The 27113-nt window shown below is 31.4% G+C and overlaps 1 protein-coding gene across 2 annotated transcripts in view; it reads right to left on the bottom strand.

The window, feature by feature from the left end:
- Window positions 1-27113, bottom strand: part of HGF (hepatocyte growth factor) — a 70952-nt gene that overhangs the window by 12145 nt on the left and 31694 nt on the right. For both annotated transcript variants that reach the window (XM_033088901.1, XM_033088900.1), the window contains exons 9-12: window positions 19190-19364; window positions 15692-15819; window positions 7736-7838; window positions 4311-4444 (exon numbers count right to left, since the gene is read on the bottom strand). In XM_033088901.1, coding sequence (XP_032944792.1) covers window positions 4311-4444; window positions 7736-7838; window positions 15692-15819; window positions 19190-19364 — 540 coding nt within the window. The remainder of the gene's footprint in view (window positions 1-4310; window positions 4445-7735; window positions 7839-15691; window positions 15820-19189; window positions 19365-27113) is intronic.

Genomic DNA, 27113 nt, shown 5'->3' with positions numbered 1-27113 from the left:
GGAACATTTCATTAAATAGCGCCAATGCTCACTATTGCTTGCTTGTGCCATTCATATAGATAGACTATGGTTTGTTTGCTCTTTACTGTAATTTGGCACATTTATATTTTTTTCTGAAAACTACTTTTTTAAAAAATATGATTGAGTATAATTGAAACTTCACAGGCTTCGGACAACTTCAAAAATTCCAGAAGATACAAATCAATGTTATCATTGGAAAAAGAGTGATAACAGAATATAATTTTGTTTTGTTAGAATGTTTCAAAGATTGTTTTTCCCAGATGATATTAAAAAAAGAGTATGGAAAAAAGAGAACACCAGAAACTGGAAATTAATTCTGACTAAAACCACATAACTCACTCCTTTTTCACAACCTCCCTACTGGGGCTTAATTGCTACAAAGTGAGGCTTGGAAGATGCTAGGATTTGAAAATACTTACACAGTAACGAATGAGGCACGAAACATTTCCTGCATTTTAATGTCTGACTGCTCTGAATTGATGGCATAGAGTTTAGTCAGGTACTGTTTAGACCCAGCTGGTTGTTAATCCCTGGAAATGCCCTGAGCTCAAATAAACTGGCAACAAAACAATAATGGCATATGGATTTCTTTGTAATAGATGCAAATTTAATTTCTATTTATGGAGAATCTCCAAAGAATTAATACCTGCTAAAGAGTTTTTCTTAAGTTCATTTACCAGACCTACACATTTTAAATGAATAGGGAAAAGGTGAACATAAATTTTATAATTTCTCTTTCCCTTTAGCTTATCCTGGAGGAGGGTTTTGTCTTAGAGCTTAGGTCAGTGCTTTATATATATACGTGTGTGTGTGTGTATATATATATATATATATATATACACATTTCCTCTGAGCCAATATTTCTCACAATTTAGAATAAGCTGAAATACCACTTAAAATCAGATTTCTGGAGATTCTGGGTTGAAAGCTAAATTATGAATTTTTCAAATGCGTCCCAGGTACTTCTGCTGCACGCTACGAGCAAAACCTTAAAAAACTGCTCTCTAGACATTTTTCATTTTACCATCAAATACTATTCTCACTTTTTCTCATTTGCTTTTCCACCACTAACTCCACCACAGTACTCAATCTGAAAAACTATATATAACACAAATCTTATTTTGTATTGATTGAACTTTAATTTAAAGAAGGAAAACAGGTCAATGGTAAAAGTTATACCTCTGGAAGAGTAGTTCTGTGTGTGTGTGTGTGTGTGTTTGTGTGTGTGTGAGTGTTTGTATGGCCTCAGAATCAAATACAAACTCTTGCTGAAAACAAACGAAATCTTTTAATATATTCTTAAATTTTTGATTCGGGTTCAAAACTTTATGAACATCACATATTTCTCCAGGCAGATATCTATGTTCCCATCCTCATTATATAATCTAATGTTAATATGTATTTCTTAAATGATTACATTTGCAAGTATTTACATAAATGTCTCCTTTCTACACTGAAAATAATTTGAAGGTAAGAAATGTTGTTTATATTGCTGTATAACTAACATATTATATAGGGCTTTGCATACAATAGAGCTTAATTTCAAATTGTTAATAAATGAATAAATAAATAAATAAATAATAAATAAATACAAACAGAAATGGATGTTACTTGCCCAAGGCACTTACAGTAATAGAGCTAGAATTCTTAGCCAGGAACCTAGAGTTGAAGCTTTTAACTAACTATACACTCTCAGTAGTTAAAACAAGATTTTTCAAAGATATATTGAGTGTATATGGGCATAGACAAATATAGTTATTTCTACAGTTTTATTTTTACATATTTGTATGTAAAATAATCTTAAAATATAGTATAACAATAATCTTAAAATATATGTTAAATATTATTTTGTACGCAATTTTAAAAAAGAATAAAAACTTAAATGTTTTGTATGACAAATATACAGTGCAAAAATGACTTATACAGTCAGTGCAGTTAAATAAATAAGAACTCAGATCTTCTAAAGATAAATGTTATTAGCCTTTCACCAGTGGGAAATGTAAATAAATCCTGGCTATAAATATGAGTTAGAAAAATGACAGTGTAAAAATATTTATTGAAATTAATGTTCAGAATACATTGAAATAAAAATGAGTTATCTGCAATAGCATTTAATCAAACACAACACCTTGAAGACTTTCAACTTCACATTACAACTTTTAGTTTTAAAATGTTAGTTGAAAATGTTTTGAAAACTTTAAAATTATTTGAGTCCTGTGTCAGTTAGAGTTATAATATAAAGCACAGTTCCCTTAGAGTCTACAGGAACATTTTCCTCTATGTGCTAAAGTTAAGCTACTGTGATTTTTATAAATCTGGAATTCTGTAGGGAAAGAATTAGAACCTGTTATAAAAGCCAGATCATTGATTTTGTTTCATATTAGCCTCTATTATTCTTAATCATAGAAATTTCATGAAAAGTTACCATGAGGTAAAAGTAATATTTAAAAAAAATAATCCTTTAGCCATTTAAAAAACAGTTTGTGTGCCTGAGACGTAGGTTTGTTTGCTTGTTTTAGTGTTAAAACTTGAAAGATGTCTTCTATAGAACATTTTCAGGACCTATGAAGCCCTAATATTGGAAAAGTAGAACACCAGGGAAACACTAATTAATTTGAAAGGCAATGATTATAGCTGATGAAATAAAATATAAAAATATGAAAGAGTATTTCTTTGCAACCATAAATATTTATTATTATAGGTAATTTATTAAAAATAGTTTTGGAAGTTCCAAGTCTTAATTATAGATACACTTTATTAACACTGTATTTAAGAAGTTTCCCTTTTCATGCTAAATATCATGAGACATGACTAGTGTTTCCACTTAAGGTGAGAAATTCTCTCTTTAATTTGACCTACATGAAGAAAAAACATAGACTTGTATTTTTATTTCATGTTTTACAGCAAACATCATTTCTTCAATCTACTCTCTAATTTTTAAAGTGGGTATTTTTGCTGCTGTTTTCAAGGTACTTGCTACTGGCTTTGTCTCACAAAAAAACAGTCTTAAAATACACTCTTACTCAACTTATAAAGGTGTGTCCTTTTTGAAAAAAGAAGGTAGATTAACGTAGTGTTTAAAGATGTTTGCTATAACATGGAGCTGTGATATATGTAGCATAGTACAAAGAAGCCATGCTGCTGACGCAGCTTTATAACAAGGCTTTTTCACTCAATAACGTACTGAGGACATAGTCCCATCTGACTATCAATTGCTGTACATCAGTGGATCTCAATGGAGGTTATTTTGTCCACTCCACGGGGACACTTAGCAACATCTGGAGATATTTTGGATTGTCATGACTGGAGTGATTGGTGGTGCTATTGACATCTAGTAGCAAGAGGCCAGGGAGACTATTAAACATCTTATATTGCACAGCACAGCCTTCCACGAGATTTATCTAGCACAACATGGCTGCAGTGCTGAGGTTGAAAAATGCTGGTACGTTTCCCCAATCTACTTCCAGACAGGGTTACCATTTCAAACTGTAACACAGTATTGATTACCCAGGCCCTCACTAATATTGGGTGTTAACAATCATTTTCTTATTTGCCAACCTGCTAGGTGGAAATTATTTCTTATGCTTTTATAGTTTCATTTTTCTCACTATTAAGCTTTAACGTCTTTCATTTGTTTATTAATTATATTTACTTTTGAAAATTCATTTTCTTCATTATATCCTGAATTATCTCATCTTTTTCTTACTGATATATAGGAGCTCTTTTATATGAAGAATATCAGACATATGTATTTTACATATATCTTTTAATTTACACACTAATACTCTTTTAACAAAATAACCTTGGGCCAGAGAAGTGGATGGAATACTCTAGGCTTCCTAGTTGGCTAAAGAAGACAGAAGATGATGGAAGCACCATCAGCACTATTTCAGGTCTGTTCGTTGGTCTCTTAGTGGGCTGGGGGCTTTGCTGAGAGCTTGGCTACATTCAGAGACTGAACAGCTAGTATTCATGGTGGGGCATGGAGAAGTCGTTCTAGAACAGTCATATTAGAACCACGGCCATTTATTGTTTCTGGATTCCAAATGGGAATCTCCTAAGGGAGGGAAATCTTTAAATGGTGAGCAGAATGTCTCCTTGTCTAGATGAAAAATGAAAAAAGGTGTGTGTGTGTGTGTGTGTGTGTGTTGCTCTCTGGAGTGCCTCCTCACTTGGGGGTCAGCTGCAGCCTTCCTATATTATTTCTACCTCCGATTAAGGTATCAATTTAAAGGCGATGCAGTATATTTAAAATATGTCATCTAAAAAAGATCACTAATTATACTTACAACGAGAAATAGGGCAGTAATCCCAAGGAATGAGAGGATTCCCGGTGTAACACCAGGGACCATGGGCGTCATCATCAGGATTCCGGCAGTAATTCTTATTTAGCTTACTAGCATCTGGTTCCCAGAAGATGTGCCTGCATAAACAATAAACTCTGAATATCACAAGATGCTTATTTTGTCCAAAAAAAACAAAATGTCATCAAGATGATATAATCCTAACACATAACTTTCATTATAGATACAATGCATGCATCGACTAGTATAAATTTTGGTTACTTTGTTTGAGATTTAGTTTGTTGTTCTAACGGTTTGGAAGCATGTTTTCTAACTCAAGCATTTGGAACAGGGCTGCATAATTAGCATAGATAACATGAAAGATTTTGTGACTTTACTTCAGTTTAATAATTGCAGTGGCAAGGTAACAATACCCTTGTGCATAGAAATGGAGAAACCTTAACAACAAAAGAGCAGAGGATAGATCAAAGCTCTAAAATACATAAAAAATATAAGCCATTGCAAAAGTATTTTTTTATATTTCAGAAACACTTGAAGCATCACTAGCCAAATCACTATGACAAAATATAAGATATATTGAAAAATTAATAACAATGTGCTAACAAAACAGTTACATTTTAAAATACCACTCGTCATAGAGTTACAAAATACAATTGTTTTCATAGATAACTGAGTAATACTTTATTTAGCCTTTCTTATTTTATATCTTAACAAAATTACAAAGAAAAGCAAAAATATTGTATGTTATTATATAAAACCATGACTCCTCATATAACATCAACATTTATATTTACCTCAATGACATTAATGGAGTCAAATTCCACATGGCTATCCTACGTCATGAAAACTATACATCTAACTGGATTTGTTTTGGATTATTCATTACTACAATGTTTGAATGTAATTAATATGTCATTTTAAAAATCAAGAAGAGTTTTGATGTGGGAACTTGGATTATCTTTCCAAACTCAGGTTCATTTTCTGGAGAAATAATAACAACAAGCATATATAGTACTTACTAAGTTCTAGATTCTATTATATGTGATTTACATATAGAAACTTAGACCAACATAATGAAACCGGCTCTAAGATGATGCTATTTTGTATTTGAGGACACATGGCTTATAAGCAGTAGAGCAGGGGTTTGAATACATCACTCTTCCCAGAGTCAATGTTCAAAACCTCCATGCTGTATTACCTCCTTACTCAGGTGTAGTTTGTTCTTGAACCAAAATGGTACCACGCAACTTAGTCATGCATCAATTTTGTACAAATTTTCTCCAAATGACTTTAAATTATTTCCATAAGCCAAACCAAACCCAATTAATTCATTATTATAACCACAGTGATACCTGAATAAATATGTCACATATTTCCAATAGTAAGCTGCTAAATGTTTAACTGGCACTCTGAGGTGTGCCTGAGGGGAGTCTTTATTTGTTGTTCATACTGATTTCTGTGGTGTAAATAATTTCACTATAAAAATGATGACCTTCCAATGTGAGATCACTGAAGGCAGAGTTGGTACAATTGTCTCATATTAGTCCATGAGAGCTAGATCCACCAAACTCGATTTGTAAAAATAATTTTAAAAATAGCAATGTTGAAATCATTTAATTTCAATCATGCCAATTCTTGCTTAAAATTCTTTAATGAATGCTTAGGATAAAATCGAAACTTCTTACCACAGCTTATAGGGCTTTGCGTGGCATTGCCACTGGAGAATTCCTTCTCTGTCGACATTGACCAAATTATACTGTGTTTCAACCTTACTAAAAATATTTCTGATTTTTAAACACTTCAATCTTTGGGCATTTGCACAAGCTATTCTTTCTGCCTGAGGTACTCTTCCGCCTACATTTCCTTTTACCAATTCCTACTTATCACGTATGTCCCAGCTAATGTCTCTTCTAGGAAGTCTTCCTGACCATCTAAGGCTTGGGTTTTTCCACAGCATAAAATATGTGATTTCCCCCTGGCATTTATAATATAGTCTTGGCATTTCCTGTTCTCTGGCATTCCATACTAAAGTGTGAGATCAATGAGTGCAGAATTCTGCTTATCTTCGAAGTCCTAGAGCTATGGTGTCTAACACAGTAGCTACCAGCTACATGTGATTACTGAGAAATTGGTATGTGGCTAGTCCAAATTAAGAGGTGCTATAATTGTTAAAATACACCAGATTTTGAAGCTTTAATATGAAAAAATGTAACAGACCTCATTAATAATTTTTATATTGAATACATATTAAAATTTTAAGAAGCTTTAAATATGTGGGATTAAAAAATATATTATTAAAAGTAATTTGCCTGTTGATTTTTACTCCTTTAAATGTGGCTGTTACAAAATTTAAAAGTACATGTGCAGCTTACATATGTGAATTGCCTATTTATATCAGAGAGCACTGCTTAGAACTGTCACTGTTTATGAAGTAAATGAATTGAAACAATATCATCCACTAGTTAGTACATTTTGGAAAAAAGTGAAGGCTTTAAGTTAAAGTGGGACTGGATACAAAATGACGCAACTTCTCTGAGTCCTAAAATTCTTATTCACACATAAAGAAATATCTTCCATATAGCACTGTGATGGCCAAATGAGATAACAACTCATGTAAAGCAATTGTGTACTTGATCAAATGACACTAACATTTTTATCTCTTAGTCTAGTGCATATATTTTTGGATATTTATTAAATATTGGTTTTACGTCACAATTATGTCTCATACTTTTGTAATTTCAATCACATTAGCATTATTGCTAGGGTCGAGTGGAAAATAACTTATTTTTCTGTGAATATATCCAATGTCAAAATGTCTAATTCTCTGAAATATATAGATTTTTTTTCTAATTACATATACATTCCTTTAATTATAGAAAAATTCTATATGTTAAAATCAGGCTATACAAGGAATTGTGTCTAAGTTTTTAGTAGTTGATTGGATATTAAGGTATGTATGTACATGAAAATGGTAACTTATTGATTTTTCATGAATAGCAATTAATAATTAATTATGAGAAATAATAATATAATGTACTATATGAAACATGAGCTTTGCCACTTAATTATACACTGTCTTATCAAGTTATATAATTGTTTTCTCAATATGACCGTATCTTGCTCAAAGATGAAGCCAAAATGTGTGTCCACTTTTTGTTACTGTTCCCCATGGCACCTATCACAGAGCAAAACATATAGTAAATGCTCAATAAATATGTGCTGGATTGACTAACTTATTTAAAAGTTTGCTACTTAGAAAATATTACATTGAGTTCCACGAATCATCAAACTAATGCTTTTGTTAGCTTACAATGATATACAAATAATGGAAAGAAATAGCAATGTACATGAATATACCTATTTGCTGTTATCACTACATACTAACTATTGAAAGAAATATATTTACACACCGGTGTAAGTCTTCCATGTTCTTGTCCCACATTGAACATGTTAGTCCAGATCGTGTTTTGGATAAATTGCCCATATAATTTTTGCCATTCCCACGATAACAATCTAAATGTAAATACATGGAAAAAAAACACACACACACATACAAAAAAACTAGTGAATACTAGGGAGGATAGAACAAAAACATTTTTATAAGCATATAAGTTCATGAAAATCAACATAAAAATTAAAGCACTCTGAAATTTGTACAAATCAGAGATTTAAATATCTCAAATTAGAATATCTTTATTTTTCAGCCAAATTTCTTTCTCATTAAAATGAGTTTATGCAGCAAATTACACAGTTGTTTTTTTTTTTGAAAATCAAATAAAAAATTAAATGAGTGGCTCTTAGGGACACCAAAGAAATGAGAATTTTTAGAATGACATACGTATTTCCCAACATTTTCTTCTGAAAAATGTACTCCACAGGAAATAATGATGTAATGAATACTCATGTACTACTCCTCACATTTGCTCTGTTTTGGTGTTTATCTTTCAGGAGATTCTCGAGTCACCGAAACCAACTGTTTTGCAAATGCTCTTTAATTTCATTTTGTCTTTTTATTTTCTCAAGAATAAAACCAAGTTTAAGACAGGGATATTGCATAGGTGATATTTTGTCCAATTCAGAGCATTATATCATGCAACATATGATCAGTTTGCTTCATGATTGGTGGTGAGTTTCATAACTTGGTTAAGTGGTGTAAAGGAAGAACTTCTCTTTGTATATAACAATAACAACAAAAGAAATAGTTGTGGCCTTTGAGACAGAGTAAACATCTTATTGTCAAACAATTTTCACAAAATGGCTTCGGCATACTTTGATTAATTTTGCATGAAGTAGTACTACGCTGGTTTTAAAGTAGTTATTTTTTTATTTCCTATACTTTATTTATTAGCTGTCATTCTTGTCAATGAGAGCATTTCCTTCTCCCCTATTCCTTCCATTTAGGTATTAGTAGTACCAGTAGTAGTAGCAGTGATAGTAGCAGTAATACTAGTACTAGTGGTAGAAGGAATAATATAAATATGGATTTTTTTTTTATTCAATGTGATATATAATCTATTCCTGTTATTCATTTTGATGCTCAAATTGTTCCAAATTTAGCCAATAGGAGCCACTTTAAACTGGCTCCTGCATCTTTCATCATGTCCCATGTGGTTTTATTTTTTACTTTTTTTCAATTGAGCAATTTGTGTTCTGTCAGGCATTGATCTAAGTGTCCATATTCTTAATTTTTAACAAATCATGAAAAGAAGTCAAGCTCTTCCAAATAAGTTGCAGTTCTACATCTTAAAGGAAACACTATTCCATATTTTAAAATAATAACATGTATTTAAAAAAGTTATTATCTGTGAAACATTCCTAATTTTTGTATGAATAAAACCTGTAGATTTGACTATAAAATGTTATCTACAAGTATACATCAAAATTGAGATCAGTCTCTGTTTTAAACTTTGTAAAATATAGTATATTATCATTGGTTTTGAATACACTCTATTATAAATAATAGGTATAAATCCTAATAAAATTTAAAAAAATAATTTAATAATTTGTTCAGGAATCAGTTAACACAGTGAAAAAATACATACACACTTACATATATGTAAGTGTATATATATAAAAGTACATACCTATATATAGAATACACACATATATACATATATATTATGAATATAAAATATTTGTATATATATTCTATACATTATTATATCCCATTCTTCATTACTAGTAGTAAATTCATGTATTTATTACTAATAGAATATCAAATATATACTTTAGTGTCTTGCTTTTATTTTGCTTTTTTTTAAAATTAACAATATACTTGAAAATCACTTGATATAAGTTCATGGAGAGTTTTATCATTCATTCTTTTTTCATTACCTGAGTTTGTTTGGGTTATTCTGCTATTACAGAAAATGCTGCAATAAAAAAATACACATGTGTATGTTTTTGCATATGCTGGAGCTATATTTTGAGGTGTTGGTAGTGCATTATTGGGCTAAAGGGAGAATGCATATGTTATTTTATTATTATAAAATTCTGTTCCATAATAGTTTTACCATTTTGCACTCCTGAGAGCAATGTGTGAGAGTTCCTTTGCCCATATAGCTCTGCCAAAAGATAGTGCAAAAGCTTTTGAATTTTGGAGAATGTATATTTGAGAAATGGAAGTTTCATGTTGTGAGACATCTCAATACTTATATTTTACTTTTCTCTTGTTATATATGAATTTAAGCATAATTTCATATGCTTAAGGGACTTTTGATAACCATTTTTAAAGATATCTTTTTGTTCATGTATTCTTCCATTATTTACATTTTTTGGTCCTTTATGTTTCAATTTCAGCTCTTTTCCATATTAAAATATTTTCTTTATTTATGATATTCAAAACTTATTTCAATATTGCCACTGTCTTTTGAATGTTTGTTTTGTTGTTAGTGTTGTTGTTGTTCTTTTGCCATGGTAGGTTTTTGATGTAGTTTATATAACTTTTTCTTTTTTTGCCTCTAGATTTTGAGTGTTAATTAGAAAGCATTTCATCACATCTAAGTTACAAAGGCATTCTTCCAAGTTTACCTCTAGTATTTATATGGTTTCCTCTTTCACAGTCACATCTCTAATCCATTTGGAGTTTATTTTCAGGTATAGTATAAGGCATGAATTTAATTTTATCATTTTTCCAAATTGTTACCTTGTTGATCCACTACTACAGTTTAAAAATTCATTTTTCATTCAGTGATATATAATGTCACATTCTTAATATAATGTCCATTCTTAATCCCAGTAAACAGTCTGCTTCTGGATTCTGTGTTTTGTTCCAATTGTCCATTTATTCATGGGCTAGAACTACACTCTTTTAATTATAAACTGTTCATAAAATATTTTAATATCTGATGTTTAATTACCTGTAATCACTTTTTTCCAATGTTTTCCTTGGTATAGTTACATATTTATTCTTACAGGAGAACTTTAGAATTAATATGTTTGGAATCAGAAAAAGACTTGTAGATCTATTTAATAACATCACATCAAATTTATTAATTAGCTTAGGTATAATTTATGTATTTATGATGTTGGCTTCTCATATTTAGGATAATGAATCTTTTTCTACATTTAAAAGTACAGTTTCATGGCTTTTCAAAGTGATTTAAAATTTTTATTACATATATTTTGCACATATCTTTATAAGTATATTCCTGAGTTTCCATCCATTTTGTTACTAATATAGATGTAGCTTTCTATTTAATTAGATCTTCAAACTCATATATATAATGCTATTGATATTTGTACACTAATTGTATGTGCTGCTACCTTAGTGAAATTTTATATTACTTGAATTCAGTTTTCCAAATATATTACTATTATATCATTTACATAAACAGAGGTCTTTTGCTTTTTTACCCAATCAATATGCTTTCTTATCTAGTTGTATGCAATAATATCTCCAATAGAGTGTTAAAGGGAAATACAATAACTTATATTTACAATGTTAAAGGAGATAGCAGAGATTCTTGTTTTTCTTTTCTTTTACCTTATTACGAATGTCTCTAATGTTTCCTGATCAAGTAAGTGGTGGTTTCTTTATTGGACCATTCATCCAAATTTCATTTAGTATCTGTATATTAATATTAACAAATGAGATATGACTATAGTTTTATTCAGTGCTATCTTTATCATGTTAGATATCAATGTTATAATTCTGTCATAAAAATAATTTGAAAGTGTTACTGTATTTGTTAAGCTACAGGGCAATTTATTTAGCATTGAGATTATCTGGTCTGTGAGTTCATCAAGACATGGTATATTTTTGCTAGAGTAGTTCATTAACAAATTTGTATATTTTGTCTATAAGAATCAGTCTATTTAAACTTTCTATCTCTACCAGGGGCAATTCAAGCCATTTCATTTTTATTTTCAAAGTTTTTTTCCATGATGTATAAAATAGCATCTTATGTTTACTACTTTTCCTATTTTAATGGTTATCTCTCTTGATAATAATATTTTATAATTAAATAATATCTATAACATACATTCTAAATAATTATATTTTATAATTTTTAAAAATAATTAAGCATATATATGCTTTATATATGTATATATATGTGTGTATATATGTGTGTATATATGTATATATATATGTGTATATATGTGTGTGTGTGTGTATATATATATATTTGTGTATATATATATATATATATATATATATATATATATATATATTCCTTTCTTGAGACAGCAGGTGTTGTCTATTTTATTAATTTTTTCAAAGAAACATTATTTTGCTTTAGTCATTAGTTCTCTTTTTCTTTCTCTGCCTTATTAACATCCGCTTTTATCATCATTTATTTTTCTTTCTTATATTGCTTTTGGTTGACTTTTCTCACCAATTCCTTGAGTTGTAAATTTCATTGACTTGTCTTCATTATTTTTGATATCGAAGTAAATATTTAAAGCTGTGAATTGTCTTCTCTCTACTGTCTTAAGTATATCTTATATAGTCTAATAAGTTTGTTTTATTGGTATTTTTAAAGAACTTCTGCAGTTTCAGTTTTTTAAGAGTTATTTAATATTCAAATAGAATAGCATATATATACTAATTCAGGTACTGCAAGATTTGAGAAACTTTCTAACTCATCAATCTGTATGTCAAACTTTTATTTTCTATTATATGGAGAAGGATAAAAGCAACATCTTTTCGTGTGTGTGTGTGCACATGTATGTGTGCATGCATGCATACATATCACATATGTAACAATGCATACCATTACCTTGACAATATCGTACAATAGCATAACTGTATGTTAATATTTCACAGCCGAATGTTGAATTGGCTAACAGTGTCTCTCAAGTAAGACCTCTCCATTCTTAAATTGCCCCACAGAGCCTACACATTGTTACATGTATGATATACAATATTACTAAAGAAAAATAATATGTTAAAAAACTATATGTTAAAGTATTAATGAAAGGGAGAAAGTGTGGAGTAATAGGAAGGTCATTTTAAGGAGAGTTAGATTCAATCCCAGCTGTGTTAATTTGAGGATTTAGGCAAGGTATTTAAATTCCATGAAACAAATGTCTTCATTTATTCATGTGTGTACCTATTAGATAAGGAATAACATCTGCTTAACTTCCAAAAGGCAGAATTTTCATATTCTATTACCTGATCCTTTGGTGAATACAGTATATATATTGTACTTAAAGGTATCTTTTTCTCTTCAAGGTTTATAAATGGACCTTTCCTCATTTAGAGATTCCAACAGTATTGATGTGAGAATTCAAGATGCATTTTTTTGAAGGCATTAGTTTAATTTAATTTTTATATTAGTTTCAGATTTATAAAACAACATAATGATTAGACATTTACATCCCTCACAAAGTGATAACCTAATCTACTACCCCTCTGACATTGTACATAACTGTTATAATATCATTGACTGTATTCCTACACTGTACTTTATATCCCGTGACAACTATATGTATGTATACATATTTATATATTTAATTATAGTTGACATTCAATATTATTCTATATCAGCTTCAGGTGCACAGCACAGTGGTCAGGCATCTACACAATCTATGAAGTGATCCCTTCGATAAGTCTAGTACCCATCTGGCACCCTACAGAATCTATACAGCACTATTGGTTATATTGCCCATACTGTATTTCACATCCCCAAGACTATTTTGTGACTCCTAATTGTTACTTTCTAATCCCTTCACCTTCTACCCCATCCCCCACCCCTCCTCCCATCTAGCAACCATAAGTTTTTTCTCCGTATCTCCAAGTCTATTTGTTTTGTTTGATCGTTTATTGTGTTCTTTAGATTCTATGTATAAGTAAGATCGTATGGTAATTGTCTTTCTCAGCCTGACTTATTTCACTTAGCATAATATTCTTTAGACATCTTACTGAATGGGAGAAGATTATTTGCCAATGATACCTCTGATAAGGGGTTGACATCCAAAATTTGTTTTTAAAAATCATACAACTCAACACAAAAAAAAAACAAAAAAACACCCAAACCACCCAATTAAAAAATGGGCAGAGGACATGAAGAGACATTTCTCTAAAGAGGACATACAGATGGCCAATAGACATATGAAAAGATGCTCAATGTCACTGATCATCAGAGAAATGCAAATAAAAACCACAATGAGATATCACCTCTCTTCTGTCAGAATGACTATCATCAATAAATCAACAAACAACAAGTGTTGGCAAGGATGTAGAGAAAAAGGAACCCTCGTGCACTGTTGGATTGTAAATTGTTACAGCCACTATGGAAAACAGTATGGATATTCCTCAAAAAATTAAAAATAGAACTGCCTTATGACTCAGCAGTTCTACTCCTGGGTATTTATCCAAAGAAATCCAAAACACTAATTCAAAAAATATATGTACCCCTATGCTTATGGCAGCGCTATTCACAATAGGCAAGATATTGAAACAACTGAAATGCCTATCAATAGATGATTGGGTAAAGAAATTGTGGTACATTTATACAATGACACATTACTCTGCCATAAAAAAGAATGAAATCTTACTATTTGCAACAACATAAAAGTTTCTTAATACACACCAGAAGTTTATAAAAACAATTGTTCTAATTTGCTTCTATCACTTATAAATTATCAATAATTAAGTGAACAACACAGGGACAAAGAAGATCCAGTTGGTACCAAACCTCCCGTAGTCATTGGTTTTAATTTTATTTCCAGCTGAGCTTTTAAATCTGCCAAAGAACAGTGAAACTGACTGAAAAGGAACTCATCCCTTCTTCCCTCTAGGATTGTTTCAGTTTTTTATGCAAAATGTCACTGAGAAAAAAGTTAAGGATGGAAGAGTATGTATAGGGCGAAAAAAAAAAATCTATGAAATGAAGCTTTAAATTTGGCTTAGCCTTTTTGGGATAATTCAGGACTGACCATGACCATAACCACCAAAATTATATTTATGTGAAATAATATGATTATTTAAAAATCATAACTCTGAATTCATAGATACCAATGAATGCCCAGAGCCCAACATTATTATTAATCTTTGACAAATGATTTCTTTTTTTTACACCTATTTCAGTCTGACTTTTCTCTACTACTTTTCCCTGAAGCAATTATCTTCAATGGCATCTATGTTTCCAGGTACAATGGTGATTTTCCCAAACCACCCTGCTACACAGCATCTCCACTGCTACCACTGCTAACACTCAGGTCCACGCCACTCTCATCTCTTGCCTGAATTACTGAAACAATCACCCTATGCAGTTTTAGTCCAATTGCTCTGTATCCTCATCTCCTGCTACTCTCTATCTTGTTCATTCTGTACTAGTCACAAGATGTGCTGTTTCTTTCCTTGAAACTTTTCAAGCACTCTCCCATTTCATGTCATTTTTGTTTGCAGATTTTCTCTACTGAGAATGCTCTTTATAAATGTTTGCACATCGTACACATGCTGTTCCCTCACTTTTCTCAGTTCCTCCTTAAATGTTACCTTAATATGTAAGATCTTCCCAAACAATTGAAATATAAAATAGCAACACGCCTTTCTCCTGACTGAGACATTTTTCATTCTAGCACTTACTACAAACTAACTTACAATCCCCACCTCCTTTTTCATTTTGCTTGTTTTCTGTTTGCTAGAAATTATTTCCATGGGGTCAGAGAATTTTGTTTTCTTTAATGGTATATCTCCAGTGCCCAGAACTATGCCTGGCACTGGCACACAGTAAAATAAATAAATAAATGTTGAAGAAATGAATATGAAAAATCCAACTTTAGACTCGGTGACTTTGTTTGCTACTAGCCAGCGAAACCAGTACAATGAGAAGTAGATCTTCTGTAAAATGTGAACTTTCTTTTAGGCATTTCCCCTGAATTTAATCAGGCCCACACTGCAAAATGTCAACTATTACCTTGTCCACTTGACACGTCACATTTTGGAATTTGGGAGCAGTAGCCGACTCGGATGTTTGGATCAGTGGTAAAACACCAGGGTGACTCAGCCCCATCTGGATTTCGGCAATAATTTTCTCTTAGGTCCCTATTGAGAAGAAGTTTGTTAATGTAAATTTCACGAGTTCTTACACTGATGGAGTTAACATTTCTAAAACCCCAGAATGTATGCCTGTCTATAAATATAATTCTAAGTTTTAGCTTTAGGGTAGTTGTAACAATTTAGAATTTAATATACACAACTGACAATGCCCCATTACTAAAATAAATGCTGTCAGATGTCAGTATTCTTTTATTTCCAATGCCTTGAGTTCCACACAAACACTACTGTTCCATGAAAGAGAGAAATAGTACCCCTTCATTCTTCTCGTTCTCAAGACTTGTACTCTCAACTGTTACAATTTTTTAAAACCGACCTATTTATTATGTTTTCATGGCCCATATATAATATAAAAACAACATGTATCTCTCTGTAGAAGAAAGACTATTAGTAATAGTTATTAACTACTCTCATTTATAATGAAAGTTCCACCTATGCAAACATTTGTCACAAAAAAATGATAGCTATTTCTTCCATGAATTCTGTATTGCCTTGATTTATTTAATTTGCTACATAGATTTATTTTAATTATAAAGTAGTAATGTCTTGATTTTCAGAAGTTACTTGAATCTTTACAAATATTTTTGTAAAATGAAGGCTTAATTATAATACAGAAAACCTAACTACCCTGTTTCCCCAAAAATAAGACCTAGACGGACAATCAGCTGTAATGCGTTTTTTGAAACAAAAATTAATATAAGACCTGGTATTATTATATTATATTATATTATATTATATTATATTATATTATATTATATTATATCATATTAGTCCTGGTCTTATAGTAAAATAAGACCGGGTCTTATATTAATTTTTGCTCCAAAAGACTCATTGGGGCTGATAGTCCAGCTAGGTCTTATTTTCGGAGAAATATGGTATAGAAGTTGTCAACTGTATATCCCTTATTTTACCAGTGATTTATTAAACATTTAGAGTTCTCAATAAGAAAAAAACATCTATATAAATATTCTCTGTATGTAAAGGGATTTTAATGTGAACCTTATAAGGTCCACATTAAATGAAATGTTGAATTTATGAGTTACTTTCTTTCCTGAAGAATGCTCTCTAATTTGAAGCAAGTATGTGCTTTCTTTTCTTAGGATCCATGACTAATAACTTAACAAAATTTATATTTAATCTCCTGGAAACTCTATTATTTATATGACTGAGGTGCAATTAGAAGCACCCAAATTGACAATTAGAAACTGAGATGTTTTTAAAGAAGAAGGTTGGGTTTGGTTATAAAATCATAAATAATAGTTTATCTAGTCAAAATAGGTCCTGACACAAACCGCGTTATTTAAGGTTATCAGAACAGTAATTGCCAATAAGTAAGGCATAGTATAGCAAGTTTTCATAGTTATCACCCATATTCAAGTCTTTAAACCTTCTTATAAAATGATAAACTTATTAACTGGGAAGATAAAGAAAATCTTTTATTTCTTTTAACCAATTTATATTTATGTTTCAAAAGTTTGTCAGTACAAAAATATGTGCACTTGATTATACATAAAGTTTATACAAATTTGCAATTTTAGATGAATAATTGCTTAGTTAAATTATTTTAAGTTGTTCATTTAAGGCAAGATAATTAAATAGAAATCTAAGGCTAACAAAAGTCTTAGCTTTGGTCCACTTTAAAAATCTGTATCTAGAAGTACCTCATTCATCTAGATTAAGCAAGAATGAGAGTCAAGGTCTGCCCAAATATTTTTTCTTAGATCTTTCCTCTCACTTGAAGAAATAATTGTTTACAATTACTACAACAAATTAATGATTAAGTGATTCATGTAGATTCATCACAGGCAGTGTAGTTGAGTTATAGTTTTAAATATTGTCATTTATAAAGAGTCTTAGTATGAGGCAATGTTTAATACAACCAGAGACACCTGACCAGCACACTATTCTCTGCTAGGCCACAAATAGTAAATGCATCAATATTCTGAGAAAAATGTTGAGTCAGATTTTATCTGTTTTATAACATAGTTCACTTTTTGCTTTTTGATATTTATATTTGGTTATCTTGACCAAATGACTAGATTAAGAAAGGATGGCTTAAATTCTGACAACAAATAACAGCTAATCTTTTGATAATTTTAAACTGTGAAATGTGTGAATTAAGTTTCTATAATTACTCTTTTTCTTACAAATTAAGCTCATTGGGTATTTGCACATACATGATTTTTTATGTATTGCCAGTCATTAGAAGTTAAGAAAAAGTGTGAATGGCACTGAGACTGTCTTCTGTGCCTCTCTTAACTAATATTTTCTCATTTTCTCTGCTTTCTCTACTTTGATGTTTGTTTCTGATGTGTAAAACACATGAGTCAGGAAAAGAGAGTGAATTTTTGTGAAGAAAATGGTGGGAAATAAACCCAGAATGACAACTACAACTTTGTTATTATAAGGTAATAAAAAAATCATAACAGATGAATATTTACTAAGTACATTAAATTAACTAAAAAAAACCAAAAACCGAAAAACAAGAACATAATATATCTCCTCTCTCCAGTGAATGGGCCAACTAGTACTCAGTTCTCCATCTTGAAATGTTAAGCTCTCTTATTAAAAGCCAATTATATAAAGCCAATATATGTTATTTATAGGTGCTATTTCAGCAAAGCCTCTATGAATGACACGTGTGTTGTAAATCTCAAAAGCAATCATTTTATGTTCCCCATAACAAGGTGGACAATTTAAAAACATTTGGCACTGTGACTGTGTCTGTCCAGCAAAAGTCAAGTGGCGAAAAGCTCAGCCACAGAGAAGGCACATACAATTATATAATTAATATTAAAGGGCAGTTTCTTTGACTTGATTCATCTAAACAATTGTTTTGCTTCTCCATTTTTTAAAGCAAATCTTAAGCAACAGAAAACCTTCCTTTAAAATTTTTAAAATAATTTTGTTTTAACGTTGAAAACTCAGTGTACAGTGTTGACTGAAATCAAGGTATGTCTCATCTAGTAGGAGAAAACAATACATAATATCCCCTAAAGTTAATACAAAGATTTAAAAAGGCACTAGTTTGAAATTTGCCTGGTTATTATTACCATTTATCTGTTTATTAAATAGAACAAAGCTGCAAAAACAAAACTGTGATCTGAAACCTAGGGATGTGTTTCCCAAAGCATAGTACATCAACCATCTGATTCAGAATCACCTAGAATGTTTATTAAAAATGCATATTTGAGGTCCAAATAGCAGACCTAACAAATCAAAATCTCTAGGTGAATCAACCTGCCTAGGCACACTAAAGTTTGAGGATCAATAACACAGAAACTAGTAAAAAATAACTACCCTGCCTCATTTCCCACAGGGCATACTGAAATTTATAATATTTTCCTAGTTTACTCACTTGCACTTGAAATTTTCAGGAGTTATGTCATGCTGGTGAGGGTACTGGGAATCCCATCGCTGACATGGAATTCCATTCCAAATGGTATTGATGGTGCCCCGGTAACCTTCTCCTTGAGCTTTAATGCATTCAGTTGTTTCGAAAGGGACATCCGTGTCATTCATAGTACTGTGAGCTATTGGTAAAAAGAAATATAAACTAAATAAAATCTTTCAACCTATAACTACTTCTGAGAGTTCATTTGCATTGGTATTACCAAGGTTTTCTGTCACATAAGTTTTCATACTAATTAAGTGGAACAAAAAATTCAATTTTAAAAAATCATTATTACTATCACACTCAACCTAAAGGAGTGAGTTGATATGGTGGACTCAACTGTGAAATTCCTCTGCTTATAAGACAGAATATTTTAGCTTGGCTTTATATAGAAGCATTTGAAAAAGCATCATCTAATAATACTTAATATTAGATGTAAAATCTCTCTATTCATGTTTATATAGGTTTTTAAAAAATCACTTTTATTACAATGGAAATGGAAAAACATCTATGAGTAATACTGTGACCAAGTAGAGAAATTAAAAAGCACTTTGCTTTAAATTCGGTCATTAAAACATGTAAGAAAAGGAAAATTAATGTTAGTCTACAGAGCACATTTATTAAGAAAAACAATTTATCATTATTACTATCTCCATTACAATTTTCCTTTCAAACACTAAATTTGTTATTTAAAAAAATTTTAAAGGCATTTACTTTCATAAGTCACTATAACTTATCTATACTGAATATATAGTATTTCTAAAATAATTGTACAATTATTCCTAAAATTAGTTTGCTTAAATTCATATAAAGTTGATAATGGTATGAACCATGGTTTTCTTTCAATATAATAAATATATTCTGAGTTGATATGTTAAAATTTTCTTTTTAATCAACTTGTTGCCATTAAAAAAAACACAAAAATCAGATGCTCCTAAGCAGATTTATTTCTTGCTTTTTTTCTTAGTCCAACTGCAAGGCTTACCACACTTTATGAGGGTCATGAAAATCTCAGTAACATAGTGAAAAAAAGTACCAAATTAAATTTTTACCACAACTTGGACTCTTTCTTTTTGTCTATAATGTTTAATCACTTAAGCAAAATATAATTCAAAACCTTCTGGACCAACTGAAATTCATATACATTCTCAAAGCAGACGTGAAAATGTTCATGGGTCAATAGTGTAAACTCCCCAGCTTCCTTTACAATCTATATGGTCATTAAAGATGCCTCTGTGTAAAATTCAAAGTGACATACTCTAGGACAGTTTAAGAATTGAATAAATGTCTTTGATTCATCCATTCTGGAATTAGACATATCATTTCTCCAAGAGAGGTCAAAATTAGACATGACTTCAGAGGCTAGGATGTCTATAAAGTGTTCCATATTTAATAGCGTAAATTCTTTTAAAGTGGCCCCTCTAGTTTATTTAAATTATATCTTTCTTGCAAATAATTACTACCTTATGCAGCCGAATGCTTTATTTCATTAAATTCCATGCAAACTATGTAGAGCGTAAGTTTGGAATTATACTATGAAACTTTGTGAAAAAAGGAGTATTAATTAATGACTATCCCAATCACTGGAATATGTTCTATATGCAGATTTCTACGAATTGCCCTTATAATAACTTTTCTTCAGCTCAGTTTACAATGTGCTTTTTCTTATTTATCTACTTTAAGGAAAAAAAAAATGTGGCTCAGAATTATCCTAAATTAAAAGGAAATTCAAATAAAGATAAGAAAGTGTCCAAAGATTGACCCATAAAATGGTCATTGAGAGTAGATAGCCTAGAGAATTTACATATATATATTTATATAAATAAATATATATAATATATTAATATATATAATATATATTATATATAAATATATATTTATATATATTACAGACATATATATATAGATATATATATTACACATTAGTTCAGAAAGAACAAAAATTCTTGTACTGGGAGAAATTACTTGTATAAAAAAAGTTAAAAAAAAAAAGAAAAAGTTGGTGCTGGTTAACAAAATCCTTTATGATTTTAATCTTATCTAAACCTCTTTGTGTTTTTTGGGGGGGTAGGAGGGTAGAGCAATTTCACACCTAAAGCTCATTGATGAAATAGAAAATAAGATGGATTTCATAGGTCCTGAGGAACTCTATTTCATCAAAACAAATGCCACTAAGCTACTATGTTTCTGATGATTTGAGTTTACTGTTAAATGATTTGAGGAGGTTATGGGGTAGAAGGTCTTTTAAGAGTGATAATGTTAAAACATGTAAAAGGTCAAGCTTGTACTGACGTATTTCATATCTAGTTATAAAACTATAATGTGAAAGAAGACAAAATGTCCCTAGGAATCTATCAATTCATTAGCTTAACATTTTAAGAAGAAACGTTTTGATTACCCCACTTCTTGGGCACAAGTTCCTGGGGAAAAAAAAAAAAATTGTGACTTTGGTCAGGACTCAGAATCTTGACAATGGAGAAAAATCAGAGTTAGGGCAACCAAAGCAAAAACACTTCCATTAATCTTCTCACCAACACACTGCCTGTCTTGGGTACTTCAGCTCTTTTAGTTTCCTACCTATTTGTGTATGTTTTGTTTTATTTGTTTATTACTGACTCATTTTTTTCACATGGCTCATTAGTTTCACATGGACAGTTCAAAGAAAGTCATCAGCAGCTTTTGTTTAATGTACAAAAAAAAAAGAAGAAGATGGAAAAAGAGAAGGAGATGGAGATGGAGATGGAGAAGGAGAAGGAAAAGAAAAAAAAACCCACACAAACAAAATATACAAAATCTTGGTCTTAAAGGAAACTTATCTGTCGCTAAAAGTCTGGTTGAAGGAGTCATATATTTAGAAGGAAAATACAGTGAAAAATTCTTTAGAGAGCAGTTTTTAAAGTTGGAGAGCACGGAATTTTAAAGCTAGTTTGGGGGGCTTATTTCCCAGGCTCAAGTATGACTTTGACACTGTGAACATGTAACCAAAAACCCCAGTCTTGATGAGACCTGATGTCAGTGAGGGCCACTTTTGGCTCGATATGGGCCCAACACATTTCCCCAATAACCTAGTTGGAAGCTGAGCCCCTCAGAGATTAACAGGCCCATCTCCTCAGACAACAGTGTGATTTGCCAGATACTAACCTAAAAAATGAAAAAAAAAGGAATATGGTATTCAGAGATGATTAGGGATTTGGCTATTATTTGATGGAATTTCTAAATGTGCAAGCAGGTTGAGAGGGCTGTTTCTTCCACTGGGTAAATGTAACTTCTCATTGTAAAACCATGGCTATGTTGAGGTGAGAGAGCAAAACATTATGCCTACAGTGTCCACATAAGATTAAACATCAGATGTCATTTCTCAAGTGTGTTATTAGACAAGAATAGTTGCATTTTCAAAGTAATTTTTCATAAATACCTTTTTAAAAGTGATACTCTTGTAGAAATGACCCAGAACAGTTAAAAGATGAAATAATACACAGAACTTTTAACTCAAAAAAAAAAACACCACACTTTAAATACACTGCTATTTATAAAAGGGAAGGTAATTAAACAAATATTATCATGGTTTATTAGGAAATCAATACTGAGAAAATTCAGTGAATAAGCAACCGCATGATCATCAGACGATACTGAGAGGAATGCTAAAATATAAAAGCTAGAAGAAACTAAATATTTTCTAATTTGAGGGCAAAGTTTTCAAATTTGGGCGTCTCTATGAGACTTAATATCTATATTTCAAAACCCTAAGTCTAAGAAAAGGCCACTTATATAAGAATATTGAGGAAAATATTTCATTGCTGATTGATCCACTAATATTTGATTGTCAGGTTCAGAGACCTGTATTGTTGACCCTAACTTTGCACCTTGACTACAGAGGTCCCCAACAAGATTTAATTAAAGGATCTTTTACTTTTAAAAGTAGGAATCATAGAATCATCATCTGAACAATTAGACTGAACAGTTTTTTCTAAACTTTGATTGGTATAGTTTAAAACCTTTGATACAATCTTATCTTAAGAAGTCACTGAATATTCACAAAAAGACAATGCAAGTTAAAATGCTTAAATAAAAATCAAAATTTTGGATTTGGATTAAATAACTTGGATCGTTTGACATTTTCCAATTTGGAGGTAGAAACTAAAACCTTTTAAAATTGCAAAAATTACAGAATACAAAGAATTACTGCACATTAATAAAAATACAACATGGTACAGAATAAATAAGACTTTTCACTAGGACTTGCTATAGGTTGACTATTTGTGTCTCCTCCAAATTTATATGTTGAAATCCTAATTCCTAATGTGATTGAATTAGGAGGTGGGGGCCTTTGATAGGTGATTAGGTTATAAGGACAGAACCCTTGTGAATGGGATTAGTACTAGAGTTCCCTAACCCCTTCCACCATATGAGGACGCAGCAAATAGACAATCATCTGTGAACCAGGAAGCAGGCCCTCACCAGTTACGAATCTGCCGGCACCTTGATCTTGGACTTCCCAGACTACAAACTGTGAGAAATAAATGTCTTGTTTCTAAGCCCCACAGTCTGTGGTATTCAGTTATAGCAGTCTGAACTATGACAGTCTCGACAAGACATAAAGGATCTAAATAATAATATTATTTTTTGTCTTTTATAAGTATCTGTAAATTTATATATAATAACTTCAAACAACTTAAAGGTTTTACTTATTTTTGTGTTTTAATTCCATGGAAATAGTACTTATGTTTTTAACTACAAACTACGAGTATTCAGTATTTTTTTAACTATATATTTATTATATTTATTTATATTTATTTTTTATTTATATTTATCTTATTTTTAACTATATATTCTTAACTAGTATTTTTCTTTAACTATAAAGTACCCTCTAAAGTTAGCGCATCTATATTTATCCCATTTGAAATTCAGCTGCTAAAAGTAAACCCATAAACAAAACTACATAATTCTAGTCGCAATGTATAAGAATAAATAATATAAGCAAAAAGGATATATTTGTACAAGATACCAAATAGTTCATCAATAAGTAAGTTATTATGAGACACATGCAGCTGCTTAATGAATAATATAGGATGAAGACCATGATGAATAATTTGTCCATAGACCATTTGATTGTAATACAAATGTTTGATTTTGCTGCCCATGTACATACTTACTCTTCAAACAAAATGAATTATTCCTGAATGGCAATAAAATAGACTTCTTCAGCTGTCCTACCATATAAATGTCAAACCTTGGCACAAAAACAAAACAAATGTTTTATACCAATTAATTTGGAAAGGGCTATTAAATGTTGAGAAAGCTATTCCTTTGGATGTAATACTTCAACACGGCACCTGAATCAAGAAAAGGATTTGAAGTCTCTGGTGGCCAAGTGAAGGGTTAAATAAGCACAGAAACATGCCCAAATATCAGCTAAAGCTGATCAAATCTAGCCAAAGCAACAGGTTTTTGAAATAGTGCATCCCCACGTACACAAATCATTTTGCAAATTATGTCCACCAAGTTCACACTGAAATACCAGGAAAGCTTTTGAGAGTTCCTCCCAAATAAAACATTTGCCAGAGGTGTCAGTAGTGACACCCTTTGGAGCACATGTGAAGATATTTCTATGATCCTCAGTGGCCTGTGAGTGGAGGAATATGTTTCTTTGTTGATTGACACAAAGTTTTCTGTTTGGAAATGTTTTAAGGAAAACAACATTTGCTCTTGAAATTTTTTACTTTCCTGTTAGAACACAATCAAATACAATGGGTGTCTCTTGGACCATTAATTTCGCTTTGCTGGTGTGGATGTGCTAAGATCTGATTGCTAATAGGGAAGTTTAAGGTTTGAGTAGATTTTTTGAGAGAATGAACATTAACTGTGATGCAATTCTTGAGACAAGCATCTGGCCCCTCAAAAAAGAGACCAGTAGAACAATATGACTACTAAGAAACCTGATCCATTTTTTCTGTGAAAAGCTAGCTAAATCCCTATAGAGACCAGACAGCCCTGATGGAGGTCCACACAAGGCAACTGGAGAATGCAAATGCACATGCATATTACAGAGAGTCACACCCAGGGCTCTGTAAGCTTTACATGGAGGATAAGTACATCCTTACATCGACATTTGGCCTACCCACAAAAACATCTAGATTTCTCAGTGGTGATGAAGCTATTGCTGTTCTTTTGCCTACCGATAAGAACAAGTTGCTTCGTAGGCTGTTAGACAAATACCTGCTTATTCCTTGGAGTAGTTGAACCCAACCCACTTCTTATTCCCAGCTATTGAAGAGCAACTGAAATGTAGGATTTACTTTACGATGGTCCCGGGAGATTGGGGGCAGTATGTAAAGCTACTCTCCTGTCAACAGACTTGTATTCTTTGGGACCACAAAGAACAGCATCAGGCTCAATGTAAATTTAAAGAGCTTCTTGTTTTAAAATTGACATGGGAAAGTAGTATAAAGGCCTCCAAAGTGCTAACCTCAAATTGCTTGCATGTTTGCTTTCCATGTGAATATACCATTCCTATCTGAAACTTCCCTGGGCTTTATCCAAGCCTTTTCTGGTATAAAATGCTCGAGAGAAAAGACTTTTATGAAAGGTCTTCAATTCTGTACTCTTATTCCTTAGTAGAAGACTTGGAAAAGACCTCCAAGTACAAGATCATTCCCTTGAGGAAGGGTATTGATAACATTGTTTTTTTCCTGACTTAGAATACAATAAGAATATTTAATTTCTACAGATCTCTGTTCTGGCATGGATGAATTAATACAATTCACAAAAATAATCAGCATTCTTTAAGAAAGAAAATAATTTCCTAAAATTATTTTCCCAACATACAAATACACTGAATTTGAAAAGGTTAGATATTCTCTTAAAATGACCCCAGTGTACCTTGGTTACTAGAAGGAAGGATTCTTTTATTTATTACCAGTGGCAACATACGTGTATTAGTCTGCTCAGGCTGCCATAACAAAATACCACAGACTGGGTGGCTTAAACAACAGATGTGCATTTTCTCAAAATTCTGGAAGCTGGGAGGTCCAAGATCAAGTGCCTGCCAACTTGGTTCCTGGTTTGCAGATGGCCACCTTCTTGCTGTGTCCTTATATTGTAGAGAAAGAGAGATCTCTCTCTCTTCCTCTACTTATAAGGCATTGAATCCTATCAGATTATGGTCCCACCCTTAAGACCTTATTTAACCTTAATTACCTCCTAAAAGTTCTATCTCAAAATATAGACACAGTAGGGGTTAAGACTTTAACGTATGAATGTGGGGGGAGGGACACAGTTTAGTTCATACAATATTTTTAATAGAAATCTTAGCTATCAAAGATCTGCCTAGGTCAGAATTCAGAAATGGGGAGTTGTTCAACAGGTATAAAGTTGCAGTTATGCAAGATGAATAAACTCTAGAGATCCGCTGTACAACATGCTACCTATAGTTAACGATACTGTATTGGGTACTAAAACTTGTTAAGAGAGTAGATCTCAACTTAACTGTTCTTACCACACACACACACACAAAGGCGGGGGCAAGAGGAAACTTTGATGGATAGGTTTATTATGTTGATTGTGGAGATGGTTTCATGGGTTTATGGATATGTCCAAATCCATCAAATTGTATACATTAAACTTATAAACATTTTTATATCATTTATACCTCGATAAGGTTGTTAAAAACTAAAATGTATCTGGACACTTACATATCTAGAAGTGTAAGAAATAATAAGGAAAATAACTGGGAGGAGAAAAATAAGGTAAAATATTAAAAGTTTCATCTATTTTGTTTGTAAAGGAAAAGCCATCAAGACAACAAGAAACAAAGGAAAAAAATTAGTTCAGGGAAGCATGAAACCTGAGGATGAGTTGAGATGATGGGAAGAAGGTATGAAGCAAATCT

Source organism: Rhinolophus ferrumequinum, chromosome 20, assembly GCF_004115265.2.
Source record: "Rhinolophus ferrumequinum isolate MPI-CBG mRhiFer1 chromosome 20, mRhiFer1_v1.p, whole genome shotgun sequence".
Taxonomy (NCBI): Eukaryota; Metazoa; Chordata; class Mammalia; order Chiroptera; family Rhinolophidae; genus Rhinolophus; species Rhinolophus ferrumequinum.
Note: the sequence above shows the minus strand (reverse complement) of the source record. Positions and strands in the feature narration are given on the sequence as shown.